The following is a 16,830-nucleotide window of genomic DNA, read 5'->3' as shown; positions in this document are numbered from 1 at the left end:
TACGAGATCGAGCCTCTTTTCATCCCTCTCTCCATCTCTGTCTTCTCCGTTTGCCAGCGATCCAAGTAACTATCATCATGTGATGTGATGACTACTCTTCTAATTATCACTATATTTAACAAAAAGTGTGGAAGCCTGAGTACAATGCACCTTACCGTACATAGTGTACCATTAGAACCATTCAAAGTTACATATAAAAAAAATCATATTTGGCAACTACGACTTGTGGGTTTGCATTATTAGCAAGTTTTCATTATCCTATTCATGTTATTGTAGCCTGAGATTGACCCCCTAGACGCAACCAATCAATTTTGCCACTTACAATACTTTGGATAACAAGTTGGCAGCTTAAACTATAACAAAAGTCATTCTCCTATATGATATCTATATCTGAATCAACGTTTACTTTTTCTGAATAATGAAAGGGAAATAATTAAGTAATTGCGGCACCAAACATTATTGCAATTATCACTAATTTTATATAGCTTTGAGGAGAAATGTGGATCAATAATATACATCCGCTAATGGACAACAGGGTTGAAATATGCAACCATTCTATCAACCGCCTAATTTAAAGTTGACTTGTATGATTCTTTAATCTTTATGGATAACATCATGATGACGAAAAAATGCAACTACCCTCGTTCCCAATGTTATGTGGACGAAGTTCCCAAGAGGTAGTTCAATCGACTAGGACCACACTTAATGAAGTGGAGATCACTAGTTCGAATCCTCCTTCCTCTCTTGTGCGGACATGTCAAAAAAAAAAAAAAATGTTACGTGGACGAAAACTACGAAACTAATATAATAATCTTAAAATGGGCCTTCATCATAAAATGTGAGACCCCAAGAAGCCCATGCACGCGACAGTTTATGTTTATGATAATTGATAAGATTCGAGCCTTCAAGTTGGGTTGGGCCGACACTCTGTCCCCCACGGCCCCATGTCGTTCATTTCACTTTACTAAACGCGCAGGCGCAGTGCCATCCGCCCCAACCCATAAGTGATAAGCCAACACCACTTTCCAGTTTCCATCTTCCAGAAGAGTCTAGGAGTGTGCATCTTTCCCCTCCTGCAGTCACCCAAGCGAGACGTCTCCCTTCCCTCCAATCACTACTGCCATTACCATGAAACGTTCAGTCGAAGACGTTTCCGCCATAACCACCGCCACCACCGCCGCCGCCAAGAAGCCAGTCTTCCTTACCAAAGCCCAGCGCGAAGAATTGGCCCTCAAACGCCGTCAACAAGAAGCCGATCAACTCCACCATCGCCGTCAAGAGCTCCTCTCCTCCCTTGGCCGCCCCTCTGACGTCTCCACCTCTACTTCCAACCATGACTCCAAGCCCTCCGATTCAGACCGCCTCCGCGACCGCGACCGCGACAGGGACCGCGACCGTGACCGCGACCGGGACCGCGACCGGGACCGCGACCGTGACCGTGACCGTGACCGTGACCGACGCGATCGAGAGCGCGACCGGGACCGTGAGTTTGAGCGGCGGAGCCATCGCGAGAGGGATCGCGAAGAGGAGGCTAGGGCTCGCGAGCGCGAACGTGCACGCTTAGAGAAATTGGCGGAGCGAGAGCGTGACAAGGAGCTGGATGCCATCAAGGAGCAGTACCTGGGGTCGAAGAAGCCCAAGAAGCGGGTCATCAAACCGAGCGAGAAATTCCGCTTCTCTTTCGATTGGGAGAACACGGAGGACACCTCCCGCGACATGAACGCTCTCTACCAAAACCCTCACGAGGCCCAGCTCTTGTTCGGACGGGGCTTCCGTGCCGGAGTGGACCGCCGCGAGCAGAAGAAGCTAGCCGCCAAGAATGAGAAGGAGATGCGGGAGGAGATTCGCCGAAAGGATGGCGTGGAGGAGAGGCCCGAAGAGGCGGCGGCGCAGAAGCTCAAGGAACAAGCCGCTGATCTCTACGACACCTTCGACATGAGGGTGGATCGCCACTGGAGCGAGAAGAAGCTGGAGGAGATGACCGAGAGAGACTGGAGAATATTCAGGGAGGACTTCAACATCTCCTACAAGGGCTCCAAGATCCCTCGACCCATGAGGGCTTGGGCCGAGAGCAAACTGAGTCCCGAGCTGTTGAAGGCGGTGGAGAAAGCGGGGTACAAGAAGCCCTCCCCCATACAGATGGCGGCCATTCCGCTCGGTATGCAACAGCGCGATGTGATTGGGATTGCGGAGACTGGCTCTGGTAAGACTGCTGCTTTTGTTCTTCCCATGCTTACATACATTACCAGGCTTCCTCCCATGAGTGAAGAGAACGAGGCCGAAGGCCCTTATGCCGTTGTAATGGCTCCCACCCGCGAGCTTGCGCAGCAGATTGAGGAGGAGACTAACAAGTTCGCCAAGCATTTGGGGATCAAAGTGGTATCCATTGTTGGCGGTCAGTCCATTGAGGAGCAGGGTTTTAGGATTAGGCAAGGTTGTGAGGTTGTCATTGCTACGCCGGGACGTTTGATTGATTGCTTGGAGAGGCGCTATGCGGTTCTGAATCAGTGCAACTATGTTGTTCTTGATGAGGCCGATCGCATGATTGATATGGGTTTCGAGCCACAGGTTGTGGGTGTCTTGGATGCCATGCCTTCTAGCAATTTGAAGCCCGAGAACGAAGATGAAGAGCTTGATGAGAAGAAGATTTACAGAACCACATATATGTTCAGTGCCACCATGCCGCCTGCTGTGGAGCGCCTTGCGAGAAAGTATTTGAGAAACCCTGTGGTGGTAACGATAGGCACTGCTGGAAAGGCCACTGAATTGATATCCCAGCACGTGAACATGGTGAAGGAATCGGAGAAGTTTTATAGGTTACAGAGATTGCTTGACGAACTTGGCGATAGGACTGCAATTGTCTTTGTGAACACTAAGAAGAATGCAGATAACGTTGCGAAGAACTTGGATAAGGCAGGCTACCGTGTGACAACTTTGCATGGTGGGAAGTCACAGGAGCAGAGGGAAATTAGCCTCGAGGGTTTTAGGACCAAGAGATTCAATGTCCTTGTTGCCACTGATGTCGCAGGACGTGGAATTGACATACCTGATGTGGCCCATGTCATAAATTATGATATGCCTGGGAATATTGAGATGTACACGCATCGTATTGGACGAACGGGCCGTGCGGGCAAGACTGGTGTGGCCACAACATTCTTGACTCTTCATGACACTGATGTCTTTTATGATCTCAAGCAGATGCTTATCCAGAATAATAGTCCTGTTCCTCCTGAGCTTGCAAGGCACGAGGCTTCCAAGTTCAAGCCGGGTTCAATTCCTGATAGACCACCAAGACGCAATGACACTGTTTTTGCTCATTGACAAGTTTGAAGTTTTTAGAGACGCTTTTTTCAAGTGAAGGCTCGATCTCGTTGTGCCAGATTACAGTTTTGGTTGCCGAGACTTGGTTCTTCAGGCAAGGAACTGACATTGCTCTTCTGATGGGAATATAATCATTGAGAACCTGATTGTTCAAGTCTACTGCCCTTGATGCGGTAATTGATGTCATTACTTTTTTCTGCTGCAGTATAGTTGCTCTCCTGCTGATTATTAGAGTAGGAATATTTTCACGATGGTATCAGTGGAGAATGTTATAATATTTGACCTCCCATTTCATTAATGTCTGCTGATTTTTACTTGATTGATTGATATTTACCGGCAGCATTGTTTTTTGAATCATCTTTAATTGTCTGCCATATATTGCCATCTCACACCATGTGTTTATTGCATAGTACTTGCTTGTGTATTTTTTTTCCGCTTTTGTTATGGGTGTAGCAATGTTGATAATGCGATAAGCTGAGGGTGGTGTTATAGTAATTATGTAACTTCAGAAGTGAAGACCTATGAGAGTCTTGAATGACTATTCATTGTAGTGAGTCTAATTGAACATTCCTGTGGCATATGGATGAGCGATAGTTCTTACTACAGGAAGTATTAGACATACATGGTGCCTTCAGCTTATGTATGTTATATTTCAGGTGGAAATTTGATAAATACCTTTGTTAGTGTTGTCTAATGGTTGAAAGTTGGTCGAAGAAGAAAGATAATGACATCAATAAGGAAAGCACCCTTTTTTAGTTATCACCAATTATTAGGGAGGAAGAAGGAAAGAAAGAAGTCAAAGAACAATAAAACATGCTTCTATGCTTATTGAGTCTGTAGATCAGAGTAGAAGAAAGCCAGATTATGCCCAACTGAGTGAAAAGAGTTAGCTTTGAAAATTGTTTATAGTGAAGGGAAAGGTGCTAAAGTGTGTCTTTGAATATTTTGTCTTTGTCAAGGGCATTTGGGAGCTAGTAGACTTCAACTTTAGTTGGTAGATACGAGGGTTTTAGGAAATGGCGGGATATGAAAAGAATTAGCTTTGAAGATTGTGTATAGAGAATGAAAAGGTGTTGAAGTGTGTCTCTGAATATTTTGTCTTGGTCAAGGACATTTGGGAGCTAGTAAACTTCAATTTTAGTTAGCAGATATGAGGATTTTAGGCAATGGCGAGATATATTCCAAAAAGCAACAAATCTCTTATAGTCTTGGAAGAGCGTCTGGAGAGAATTAGGGCTCCTTCAAGAGTTGCGTTTTTTGTTTTGGCGGCAGCGTTAGGGAGAATCTTAACTTCTAATAAATTAAGAAAATGACACGTCATAGTGGCGGACTAGTGTTGTGTGTGTAAAAGGAGCGTGGAGACTATTGATCACCTACTTCTCTACTATGAAGTGGCTAGAGAATTGTGGGTTGTGATCTTCCATCGTTTTGGTATAGAGTGGGTCATGCCTAGAAGAAGGGTGGTAGAGTTGTTGGCTAGCTAGGAAATCAGTGCATTTTAGAATCTTGGAGGTTGGCTCTTTTGTGCTTAACATGGGGCATTTGGATAGAGCAGAATGCAAGGAGTTTCAAAAACTATGGGAGATCGATGATAGAGTTAAAAGTTGTTTTATTCAAATCTCTTATGCTTGGTTGGCAGTGTACAATAGTCATTGCCTCTCCAGTTTTTCGGAATTCCTTTACTTTTTTTTTTTTTTTTACTAAGCAAAGAGGATGTGAATGGGTGACCAGTGTAATTTCTCCCCTTGGGCGTGACCATCGGGGTTCCCACCTGCTGTGGAATGTTCGGCTTGAGCCATAACTACTGCCTGGAAAGGCGAGTCCGTCGCTACAACCCCACCAAAGTGCAAGCCAATAAGGCCCCTTCTTTGTAGCATCTGATTCACGCAACTACTACTGCAAGTAGATTCGAACATGCGACCACTAGGAAGAAAGGAGGGGACTTAACCCTGCTGTTTTACCAACTCGACTACCACTTTGGTGGTCAGAATTCCTACACTTATGTTATTCTTTTTCTTTCTAACTAGGGGTTTGCGCCTATTTGCGCTTTTAATGAGATTAAATTTCTTTTTAAAAATTAAACATTGTACCAAATTACATCTGAAATCTGGAAATGATTTGTGATACAGAATTTAGATATGTTTAGTTATCAAAAACAAATATGTTGTTTAGATATGTTTAGTTGTTTAGTGTCCCTTCATACATAGTGAGTTGGCCTCTCCCTGCCCCCAGTATTTTTACTTATATTGAAATAGATCAAAACCTTTATCCATAACTCTGTTGATTTAAATGGTTTCCCAAACTTGAAGCTTAAACCATTAGTATGCATTTTGGCAAGATTGTGTATATAACCATGTCTACAAAATTAGCATGTCGGTACTGTTCAAATACAGTGAAATACGGGGATGAAAGTTTTTCTCAAGCTATGAATCTGATAGTTACTTGGAATGGAGGGACTGATTTATTGAGATCATCTTCAATAATGTTTTCCTCTCTAAATTAATAGAGAAGCCCTATTCCCTGTGGAGTAGTAGGGTCTCATCTGAAATTATACGCCTCTTGTGCCACTGAAGGAAGATTGTGTTTCTCTTAAGTTGGTAGAATTATTTGAATTAATACCTCAAAAGTAATATGTATGTCTTTCAGGGATAAATTATGCATCTTAGTCGTACTTTTGTGGTTGCTTGGATTATTGCATGCACAATGCCTTTGCTGTGTGATGTCGTACTGTTTCTCTTCTTCCATCTTCAACGGCCCCATTGAATAAAATTGGAGCTACCAGCAAATTATTGGCATGGGATCAGTTCTATGACTTGATAAGATTCTCCCATATGAAGATCATCATCAAATTTCTCAGCGGCTGTTCTTCTCTGTATTGGCCCCCATTAAGATGATGAATTTATGTATTCCTATTAGTTTGAAGCAAAATGGACCAATATCATCTCCATTTGTTGTTCCGAAGAAAAGGCATAATACACTATGGCAGAACTTATATGACTTTTGTTCTAGGGTACATGTTATTCCTTCTTCTTTGGAAGGTGCTGAAATCGAGTCCCATATGTTTGAACTTAGTCTTTTGATATTTTTCCTTCTCTATTTTTCTCTGATGCTTCATATTTTCTCTTTCCTGTCCATTTTTATGTTGCTATACTGCTGAATTGGTGTTGAAATATTGAATGTAATTAATATTCCCCTTTCTAATTTTAGATTGGGCTGGTCAGTGGGTTTTGCAAACATTATGGCTATATATTATAGAGGTCCTGCATTATATTTATAAATGGATATACTATTTGGAAATGGCAACTGAATCAAAGTTGCAATGTATCCTTTCATTCACTTACATTGCCAAAAAATTCATATTATGCTTTGGTTTGCCTCTCATTTGTTCTCATCTCATGATCTGCAAGCTGTTGCCCCCTTCTAGACAATGTTCTGTTGGTGTCATGTCGGAGTGATATTTCTATTACGCAAGCAACTCTCTATGCTTTAGGTATTGCAATTGGTTATCAGCATTGCTACTAGGTAAATGGTATTCTCGAACATTTGTGCTGTTGCAGTAATACTATTCTGAATATCAATTTTTGTTCTCTACAATGAACCAGCAGTATCAGCCTTTAATGTGTAAGGATGATGCATCGAGTCTTCTTGAGATTCTATTTTGGTCTCTAAGTTCTAATCCTTTCTAGATTTGCAAAACTTGAAAGGATGCATTTTTTTTTTTTTTTTTCTCATGTTAAAAATGTGTGGGTCAAAATACAATTATTCAAGGCCCTATTGCTTTCTTGGTAGCCCGATTACCTGCTAGATCGGAGAACCCCAGATTGTAGATTCTCTGCTATTGGCGAGGCACTACATTTGTACAGAGAGATTACTTTTGTTGGCTGCGCGTCAAGTAAATTACAAATGCAACGGTGTCTTGGTTTTATTTGAACAAACAAAGGAAAAACAAGAAATGAAGGGCCTCTTTCCTCTCACATGCAACTGTCTTCAGTTAGGGAGGGCACGTATGGTATTCATAATAAAGTTATGAACAAAGAAAAACAAAAATTAATTGTATGTACAAATTTGACACCATAGTTTATATAGATGAGAGAAAGACAATATATTAATTTGGCGCTTGAAGTCAGTGGCGAGCAGGATCCACTCCAGCCGATTTAAGGGTATCTGCATTTCGAGGCCTGTGACTTTCCTAAAACAATTTTCATTAGCACATGCATATATGTATACCGAAAAGCGAAAAAGACCAAAGCAAGCAGACCTAGTAAAGGGGTTGGGGCGGACAGGATCAGGGAGAGTAGGCTTGCTGTCCTGGATGTGAGCCACCTTCCTCAAGAAAGACTTGTTCACAAACTTATCGGCGGAACTAAGCACACCGTCTGGATCCTCCACTTCCGGTAGGGATTCTCTCCTCTTCTTGCTCACGTGAACCGCCGGGGAATGCATGAGCTGCTGCTTGGCCGTGTGTGTCGCTATACTCATTGCTACAACCACCATTCCCATCACCATATAGATTGGAGCAAACTCCGCCCTCATAGCCATCCTGCAATTATAGGAAAAAGGAGGAGAAAAAATTAATACAATACACAAAGGGAAAGGATTGGAATTTGGAAGATGCAATGTAACTAGTATTAAACCAACCTGGAACTAAGTTTATCAGCATGAGTAGCATCAACGGTTGGTGTAAACAGTTTCATTTTGGGAGTGGTTGAGGATGCAAACCACCGGTTTCCTCCCAGACGGGTCAGCATTGATTTATTAATGAATGAAGGTGAAGCACTTACAGTTGCCCTGAAAGCCATCTTTTTTCTAGTTAGACACAAGGAAAAATTAATCTTCAATTTTGAAACGACTCGATTGGGTTTAGAAGGCAAGGAAGGGGGTTGATTTAATTATATAGTGGAACAAATTCAAGAGCCCATGTCAATGATGTCATGTGGTGTGGCAATGCTGTGGCCTGTATATATGACACGTTGAGCGGAGCTTAGAATGATGACTTTGTCAATGGAAATACACGGTAAACCACCACTAATGACTAATCTATCCATTAAGATGCGTATCACCACTCACAAAATATAAGGGGGCTTGCTGGCCCAACACTTGTACTTCATTACAATTTACAGTTCAAATTCTTCTTGGTATTCAGCCCACCAATTGCACAATTTTACGCTGCAGTAGCCTGTAGGTCTTGCGACCTAGCAACCAGCAAGTAGTAAAAGACACTTCCTTCCTGGGCCTCCGAATTCTTACGGGCTTTGCTCATACTGGCTCGGACTGCGTCTTCATCAAATTGCAGCGCAATGGAGACGAAGTCCCGGAGATTTTGAATGTCGCTGATTTGAAGATGGAGTACGAATTTGAAGACGAGGTCCTACACCCGTAACTAATTACACTATTTTTGTGTTGTCTTTCCATTGTTTTCTGCTGCTTATTTGCTTCCATAAATGATAAACCTTAATTTTGAATTATTATAAATTAAGGAGTTACTCCCTCATGTTGTGGAATTAATTAGGGGGTGGAATCTTGTTTTCGCCATATTTCTCGTTTCTCTCTATTGTTATTGTTTAAGGCTTTAAGCTTCAACCAAGCAGGAGGAAATGCTAAGGCTAATTTAAAATTTTGTGGCCTTTTGTTTAATTTTCTCTAGTGTATTGTATACAATCAATCACATTTCGTATTTTTGTAGCGAAAGTTGTTAACACAAAATTATGGTTTTCAGTTTCATGTGCCGCGTCATTGATGACATTGATTGGAGATCATGTCTCGAGTCTGAGACACAAAAAAATTGCATATTGTCCCATGTCATACAAAATAACGTCGTCGGTTTCTAAACTATGTACCGATTCTCCTACAAATGAAGTGACAATTACACTATCAGGCGGAGATTTTTGTTTAGTTTATCTTTGAAGTGGACTGTAGCTTGAAAACTGGATGGTATAAATATAATCCGCAGAATCTGATTTCAGGTGCTGCTGCAGCTTCTGTACAAGGCCAACAATGGCTATTTAGTATTTATGCCCATCAGAAATGTTATGCTTGTTTCTATTCCTGGAAATATTCACATGTACACTTGTGTAATAAAATTGTCTGAGATCATTGAACCGGTATTCTCTGCCTACTTTTTGGCAGGTCCATCATCTCGATCGTAATATTAGAGCCAGTAGCATGGCATTATCTCACCAAGAAAACTTTCAACGTTCCCAAGCTGAAGTTCGATCTTGAGCACATTCATTCTCCTTCGCTATCAAGTTTTGTCAAGCGCGTAGTGCATCAATAACTGTTTTCAACACTCTACGAGGCCCCTTTTGATGTTATACGGTTGAAGACCAGATGCGTTACTCTAGTTTCCTGCTTTAGAACCAAATGAACTCAGAAGTATGAAGATTGGTCTGGAAGAACTTTCATTTGCTTTAGCACCAAAGCTGCTTTTTTCTTTAGTTCAGCATCATGCAGAAGCTGGATGAGGATCCCCTCGGACCGCTGAAATAATGTATCGGCGATCTGTGTATTCCTTAGGATCTTCTGGAAGAGATCTAAGGCTATGGTTTTGGCAGACAAGGATCCCTTCTCCAGGACTTGTAGAATGGCCACCACTCCCTGGCTGTCCACAATGGCTGCAGTTGCACGAGACAGTGTGCTATGCTCTGTTAGCAATGTTTCAAGTGCCATTAAAGCTGCCTCTGCTACACCAGACTCCGTCTCACTCAAAGTTCGCACCAGTGGCTTCACTGCATCTGCCTTGACAAGGCAGAATGTATCTCTAGATGAACAAGCGGCACCATGAACGGAACATATACTTACATTCTCTGATGAGGTTGAGCAACACCGGGACATGTTTGTTAGGAGCTTCATCACATTCATCAGTGGCATGGAGTGCTTGGCTTGATTTGCCACGATGGTTGCATCATAGACTAACTGGCTGGTGGAATATTGGGATAGTTTGGCAAGTGCAATGGCTGCCCGCTGCTTGGCAAGTGAGCTTCCCCTGGAGAGAACACGAACCAGCGATGGGTACAGTTCAAGTTTGCCCACTTGCCTCTGAAGTTCAGGTTTGGTAGGTTCTGTGTATCGTAAAAGTGCAGCTAGAGCATTTTCTAGCAAAGAAGGCCCATGGCCAGCAGGAGCCATGTTTCCATCAGTTTCCTCATCGGCACTGCAAATCACCTCATGAATGGCTTTTAATGTGTCTGATTTGCGGAGTATCTCATCAATATCAACATCATCATTTGGAAGCTGGCTGATGATTCCAGCAGCAATGGACCTTTCTTCAGTATCTGGTGAAGAGATGAGGATGCCTGCCAGGGTGGTGATTGCTGTTTCTTTTGCAGGAGACGGTGGTAGTGGAACCCCAGCAGGATGACCTTCAGAAATGCAGTATATGAGCCTCATTGTCCACCGCTTCACCACAGGCTGGTCACTGTGAAGCAAAGAGAAGAGTTGCCCGACTGCATCCTCATCTGATCGAATTAGGTTTTGAGCTGTCTCAGATTTTTGGCTGAGCTCAACCAGCAGGTGTAAGAACTTAACCTTAGTTTTAGGATCGGAGCTGGCTACGACCTGCAAAAGGAGATTGACATTGTGGTTTGATTGCAGTTCCTGCAAGCCCCGATATTTCTGAAGTTCAAATTGCTGACTGGCTCCAATCAGTAGAGCAAGAATCTCAGCTGCTTCTTGTTTCTCATGTGGGTCAGACCTGACAAATGAAATGAGACCAAGCAAATGTGGTATTGTAACAGGGTCTTTCAGAAGTCGCTTTACCATCTTGGGGTACTCTACAAGCTTTTTGATAGATCTGAGGCAAGCTACTTTGCATGCTGGGGCACTAGAAGAGAGCATCTGGACTAAATTATGTATGAACTGCTTGTTTTTTAAGTCCTTAATGCTGCTCTCCTTGAGTTGCATCTCTATCAATGCTGCAGCCATCAATGTTCTGGTCTCTTGAGGTCCTGCAAGGAGAGATCCAGGTTGGTATATTGTTTGCCAGTTGATAGGTATCATATGGAAAATAATATTACCTTGGTTGAAGCGAGCCACAAATGGTTGGAAGTGTCCAACTTCAGCCATCTTGACCACAAAATGTGTGTTGGAGGAGAGGTTCTGCAACACTTTGTGGGCTTTCTGTGAAATGTCAGGGTTATTGTTAGCGAGTAAAGAAACCAAAAGAGGAATGCAATCTTTTGTACTTCCAATTTTCTCCGCATGTGTTTCTCTTTCTGACAGCTCCAACAAGATTGCAATGGCATCAGGTTCTGTGCCATCTTTATATATCTGCTTCACGATGCAACGAACAGCCCCAGCTTTAATAATGGTTTCCTGCAAGTTCCAAGCAACAAAAGTTCTCACATTTAGTTGGTTTATAGATGAAATGGAAGTGTGGTGAGCTGATACTATTACCCAGCATTTGCTTACCTTTTGATTGTCACAACATTTAGCTAGGCAGTAAAGGCATTTTAGTGCTGCTGCACTGTCTAGCTCTTTGTCTTTTAGGATCTCCACCAACTTTCGTATGAGTCCTTCCTCCGCAAACTTGGCTGCATATGAAGGTACCTCCAGCAAAACTTGCAGATTCTCTAAGGCCTTTTTCTGTCTGGAAAGGTCATTTGAGGTGATTCCAGGCACCGCAGCTTGGAATTTTAAGTCCATATCCCGCTGTTTCCATTCTTCTATAGAGTTTCTAAGAGAAAGATTTGGAGTAAGGTCCATAGATAGAAGCTCCTGTTTGCAGGTGGGGCACTTTCTCTCTCCACTTTTGAAGTGTTCCTGTATCGCTTTCCTCTCAAAGCTGTGGCCACAAAGGATCGCAACCGGATCTGCCATCATGTTGTTGCACAATGGACATATGAATGAATCAATTGGGTATTGCTGGTGGTATGCGGCAATTATCTCGTCCTGTGGCCTCATTACAATTTCTGTACTGTACAAGAACTGTATCAACTGCGATAACTGAAGTGCCTCTGCCTGCTTCTTTTGATCTTCCATTTCTTCTTTCTCCTGCTTCAGAAGTTCCAGCTCATTTTGTACCATGGATGCATTCATACTAGCACCAACCGCTTCTGCAATCTTCCCCAGGAGCTTTACAGCGTTCTCCTGATCCTTACTGTTCTGGGATATTGAATCCTCTATTTCTGAAGCAATTTTGTCTGTTGCTAGTGCTGACTGAAACTCCATTGTGCTCAGATTGTCAATGATCTGGTTAGTCATATTCTTCAAGTTCAGGGCGATGTCAAGATTGATCAGCTGAAACGAGGAAATGGCCTTGGCAATATCTTTGGCAACATCCTGCATCTGCAAGAGTATTGAGTGTGACTTAAATAAGAGACGGATGCGGCTTCCAGATTTGTAATCTTTAATGATCTTGCAGGCTTTTTTCAGCTGAAAACTCAAGGTCTCTAATGCAGCGGTTGTGGATTCTGAATGTGTTGCATCAACAATTTTCTGGGCATTCAGCGAAGCAAGGAGCATTTTCAGCTCAAAAATAGTCTTGGAGAATTCCTGAAAGCTGCCCTTGTTAAGCACGACATCGCTTGTTTCACTCCCAAGTTCCATTGCCTGTTGTGTTACCTCATTCCATAGTTGCTGCACTACTGCCATCCCTACATCCACGATTCCTACATTTTTGAAGTCCATTGAATTATCTGAAGTTGCTGAAATTTTAAGGTATGGATTGGGTATCTTGATCTCCCTATTAGGTCAGTCAATTTCACCAATAATTCCTAGCAACTCGATTGGCATTCATTCCTGCAAATCCTCAAATCAGAAAACATTTAGCATTTGGATCTGCAGTAGTACAAAGTTGGACTACACAAAATTTTCCTTTCATCATACCCGCTCTTTTTACTGGCAGGTTGTCTGTCTATGTGGCTGGAAAGAGATGCACTGTATTTTGAAGCATTTTTAAAGGTGGAATTGCTAATAATTGTTGGGATTCAAGCTGAAAATCTGGCTGGAGATTACTTCCAATGAAAATTGGGCAAGTAATTAGCCATGGTTATTCCTAGAGAAATTAAGTCGCCCCGGTGAGCAATGCTTTCACAATATTTTATAAAAGAGAATTATTAGAATTCATTTGGTATGATTACTATTATTAAGTAGAAATTGTTCATCGATTAAGTTGTGGTTTAGCATTCTGGTGATGCTGCTGGATAATTTCTTTTGGGTGTTTTTTTTTTTTTTTTTTAAGCTGTTGTGTATTGTGTGTGCTGGTTGTAGGTGATCCTTTTGCTACATATAGTAAGTCTGTAATATCTCAGAAGATTGAGATTATGGGTCTGTATAGATTGTACAGGTTGTTTGGTGGGACGTTGGTTGAAACTAATTGTAAGTAGATGCTTTCCTTTGCATCTGAGTTCCAGCTCTTTGCTGGAGAGATGTTTTTTTTGTTATAATAAATTTCAGTCGTCCATAAAAAACTTTAGCAGTGACAGACATTCATTCATGTTATATTGTTATAAGCATATTAGTCAACTCCGGCACACCTAGAAGAAAAATAGACTAAAAAGAAATATGAGGAGCTCGAGTTTGTCTCACCTGTAGAGCTGGTTCTCAAAGGCAAATTCAAACCGGAAATTAATACTCCGAAAATTCCCCCGTGGTTGTGTCTCTCCAGTCGATATGTTGGTTGGTTGCTATTGACTTGGTGAAAACGGAGGTAGCAAACCGCAGTTACTTATGCTGCTGGCCGGGGTTGTACAACTACAAGTAGTTGTGTAAAATAGATAGACATGGAAACAGTGTGGAGGATTTTAACGAAGACGAGAGAGGATGCAAAGAGAGACAGAGTGTGAACGGGAAAAAACTGGGTTGGTCGGTCGATCAAGTTCAAACGACGAAAAAGTCCTGGTGGGTAACTGGTGTAGGGGGAAGGACAATGACTGTGAAAATGTGGTAATCTGTCGGGGACCCAGTTGAATTCTTCACACACCCAATTAAAATAAAAATAATAATAATAATAATAAAAAGATTATAATTACTTTGAAGCTTGAATCTAACCTCGCTTAGCTGTTGTATTCTATTTCTCCCTTTGGTTTCTATGACGCGTAAAAGCGCAGCCACGTGGTCACTACTATTTTGTTCCCGCGTGCGAATTAAGCGCGTTGGGTTCTCATTCAGCGACACAAAAGACGAGAATAATAATAAAAATAATACTAAGCTTAGGGCCTATTTAGAATTGCGTTTGAGGAGTCTAAAAGTGTTTTTAACATTCAAAAAGTTCGTTTGAAGAAAAAAATACTTGTTTGGTAAAAAAAATTAAAAGTGCTTTTAATGATCTAAAAAGCTTAAAAATAATCAAAACGCACTTTTAACAAAAGCTTAAAAATAAAACTTTTGACCCATTTATTCTCCAACCAATTGACATTCATATATTTATTAAGCTAATTTGAGTCTTTGCTGGGAAGTTTCATAACGAAGACGGCAAGATGCGAAGACCAATTCCCACCACATGATTTATCATATATAATGTATCATGTATGTCAGCGCCAACATCATCACCGAATTTGAATGATCAAGAATTCAAGATTGAGAGAGTCGTGTCTTGCGTGAACAAGAGTTGCAAGACTCACTCTTGATACATACATACATACATACATTAATAGAATCTACATTTCTGAATGTGCCACGTACGGTGTTTCTTCAATTGAGCTGAAACTTCGCAATGCTTCACACCCTCCCTTTTCTTGTAACTTATAAGCATCACATCACCGCTCCTACATTGAACCTTTCTCCTCTTCATCATCTTTTGACCCTTCTTGCTTCCGTTGAAAAAGTTTTTAATCTTCCAACTTCCAAGCAATTACTAGATATGAGGTATTCCCATATTTTACGCCTTTTCTTTTTTCATCCAATATAATCCAATTTGGGATTCACAGTTGTAGCATAGTACTAGGACCAACTTTAAATGGTATAATTGCATTAAAGAGACTTGTTACTTGTATATCTGCCATCTATCTCTTTTGCAAATTAAACATTGAATTTGTAGGACTCACAAATTCAATGGACAACCTGTGTAAAAATTAAAGAAAAAAAAAAAAAAAACATGTTTCTTCTTAATTGAAATGTGATGCGACAAAGATAATGTTCGAACTCAAAATCATTGTCAGTTATACCAAAAACTTAAGTCAATAAAAGAAATTATTTATTTAATCATTTAATTCATACAGTGAGTTACCCTAACACATAATGATTATAATAAAATTTGAAACTCACTGAAAGTGTGTGTTTATTAAACTTATCTATTGGTTAGTGATTTCCAATGTTTGATGCCGTAGTCACTATCGGAATAGGCCATGTAAAACGAAATGACATAGTTTATATTAAGGAGACTTTATAACATGGTAGCTTTGAGTAATTTCTATAGAATTTTACACAATGCCTATGTTTGATGAAGCCGAAATCCGTTCAACTACGATTACCTCAATTGAGTATACTTGCAAATATTAAGAAAGAAGGCTTTAGAGACTTCTATACCTAAGTCAGTAATAGATTATGGAAAACTCTTCTTTTAGTAAAGAAGAAGATATGGTCTAGTGCATATTTTGAATAATTGAATGAGTAAGGTACTTATCTTTCTTTTTGTATCTTGTTCTTCTCAATCGATGATCATATTTTTTTTTGCCATACATATTATTGTTATGTAAGCATTCTTACTCTCCTTGATTTTCTTTCCTATGCTAAAATTAAGAGCAAGAAAAACTCATCTTGACTACCCCATTTTGTTTCCGGTTGTATTAAATTAAAATAAATAAATAAATAAATACATACCAACTTGAAATTTCTTGGCAAATGGTGGAGAGGCGTGATGTGAGAGAGTTGCGTTGGGTTAGTGAAAAGTAAGTAAAATTATGAATGATATCTTTATTTGGGATGTCTGACCCTACTTGCTAGCTAGTTGGTATTTGGCAACACTAAAAAGAGAGAGACGTTAAAAGAAAAAGAAAGAAGAGGTGGCATGTTGCTGGCCTTGCATATCAAAATTGCTCATCCTTTCCACACTCTGGACTCTGGACTCTTGCTCAAATGTGGAGTTGACATTTTGACCCCATTGAAATTTGAATTCAAGTACCGAACGCGTTGGCCCATCCCCAGAAGATGAACAAATCAGCGTGTTTCTCCCGGAATAAAAATAATAAATACGCACTCCTTACTCCTTTTTTTCGCAACAAATTCCTTACTTTTTTTATGCTCTCGTACTAACAAAATCTTGGACTCTGGAGGAAGGAATGGGCTGGTTGCCCGTGGACTCAAGATCTAATTAATTAATTGGACCCTTTAGGCAATTCCAAGTCCGAAAGGGTCAAAATCTCGCAATACGCTTAACTTAACCAAACCAAATACATTACGCTTTTATGAGTCGGGCCAAAAGAAAACAAAAACAAAAACATAAAAAAAAAAAAAAAAACAAAACAAAAAAAAGAAAAGAAAAGAAAAGCAGCGGGCTTTTGCATTCCAAGCCCAACACTAGCCTTTATCACAACCAAAAAAGCACACCGGTACATATATCTTATCTTAATTTAA

At 40.9% G+C, this 16,830-nt stretch overlaps 3 protein-coding genes across 5 annotated transcripts; 1 reads left to right on the top strand and 2 right to left on the bottom strand.

The window, feature by feature from the left end:
- The first annotated feature begins 993 nt into the window (after nucleotides 1-993).
- On the top strand, nucleotides 994-3,640 carry LOC132177478 (DEAD-box ATP-dependent RNA helicase 21-like). Its single transcript, XM_059589818.1, has one exon. It carries the CDS (start codon nucleotides 1,129-1,131, stop codon nucleotides 3,319-3,321), a length of 2,193 nt encoding a protein of 730 aa, XP_059445801.1. The 5' UTR covers nucleotides 994-1,128; the 3' UTR covers nucleotides 3,322-3,640.
- Nucleotides 3,641-7,226: 3,586 nt separating this feature from the next.
- LOC132180074 (uncharacterized) lies at nucleotides 7,227-8,158 on the bottom strand. Of its 2 annotated transcripts, none has more exons than XM_059592919.1 (3): nucleotides 7,960-8,158; nucleotides 7,580-7,861; nucleotides 7,227-7,505 (listed from the first exon to the last, which is right to left on the bottom strand). In XM_059592919.1, exons 1-3 carry the CDS (start codon nucleotides 8,118-8,120, stop codon nucleotides 7,445-7,447), a joined length of 504 nt encoding a protein of 167 aa, XP_059448902.1. In that variant the 5' UTR covers nucleotides 8,121-8,158; the 3' UTR covers nucleotides 7,227-7,444. The 2 variants fall into 2 exon arrangements, with proteins under 2 accessions (XP_059448902.1, XP_059448903.1); XM_059592920.1 differs by having other exon boundaries at nucleotides 7,227-7,499.
- Nucleotides 8,159-8,979: 821 nt separating this feature from the next.
- LOC132179442 (U-box domain-containing protein 44-like) lies at nucleotides 8,980-14,180 on the bottom strand. Of its 2 annotated transcripts, XM_059592172.1 has the most exons (4): nucleotides 13,846-14,180; nucleotides 11,728-13,056; nucleotides 11,334-11,631; nucleotides 8,981-11,264 (listed from the first exon to the last, which is right to left on the bottom strand). In XM_059592172.1, exons 2-4 carry the CDS (start codon nucleotides 12,943-12,945, stop codon nucleotides 9,688-9,690), a joined length of 3,093 nt encoding a protein of 1,030 aa, XP_059448155.1. In that variant the 5' UTR covers nucleotides 12,946-13,056; nucleotides 13,846-14,180; the 3' UTR covers nucleotides 8,981-9,687. The 2 variants fall into 2 exon arrangements, with proteins under 2 accessions (XP_059448154.1, XP_059448155.1); XM_059592171.1 differs by having other exon boundaries at nucleotides 8,980-11,264; nucleotides 11,334-13,056.
- Nucleotides 14,181-16,830: the final 2,650 nt, after the last annotated feature.

Source organism: Corylus avellana, chromosome ca4 (assembly GCF_901000735.1).
Source record: "Corylus avellana chromosome ca4, CavTom2PMs-1.0".
NCBI lineage: Eukaryota > Viridiplantae > Streptophyta > Magnoliopsida > Fagales > Betulaceae > Corylus > Corylus avellana.
Note: the sequence above shows the minus strand (reverse complement) of the source record. Positions and strands in the feature narration are given on the sequence as shown.

Excerpts from the sequence above, each read along its gene's own strand:
- LOC132177478 (XM_059589818.1), top strand. The coding sequence starts at position 1,129 with ATGAAACGTTCAGTCGAAGACGTTTCCGCCATAACCACCGCCACCACC.
- LOC132180074 (XM_059592919.1), bottom strand. The coding sequence starts at position 8,120 with ATGGCTTTCAGGGCAACTGTAAGTGCTTCACCTTCATTCATTAATAAA. Across the intron at positions 7,862-7,959 it reads GCTGATAAACTTAGTTCCAG|GATGGCTATGAGGGCGGAGT; the intron begins GTTGGTTTAATA and ends CTATAATTGCAG. Across the intron at positions 7,506-7,579 it reads CGCCCCAACCCCTTTACTAG|TCACAGGCCTCGAAATGCAG; the intron begins GTCTGCTTGCTT and ends GTTTTAGGAAAG.
- LOC132179442 (XM_059592171.1), bottom strand. The coding sequence starts at position 12,945 with ATGGACTTCAAAAATGTAGGAATCGTGGATGTAGGGATGGCAGTAGTG. Across the intron at positions 11,265-11,333 it reads TGTGGCTCGCTTCAACCAAG|GACCTCAAGAGACCAGAACA; the intron begins GTAATATTATTT and ends CTCTCCTTGCAG.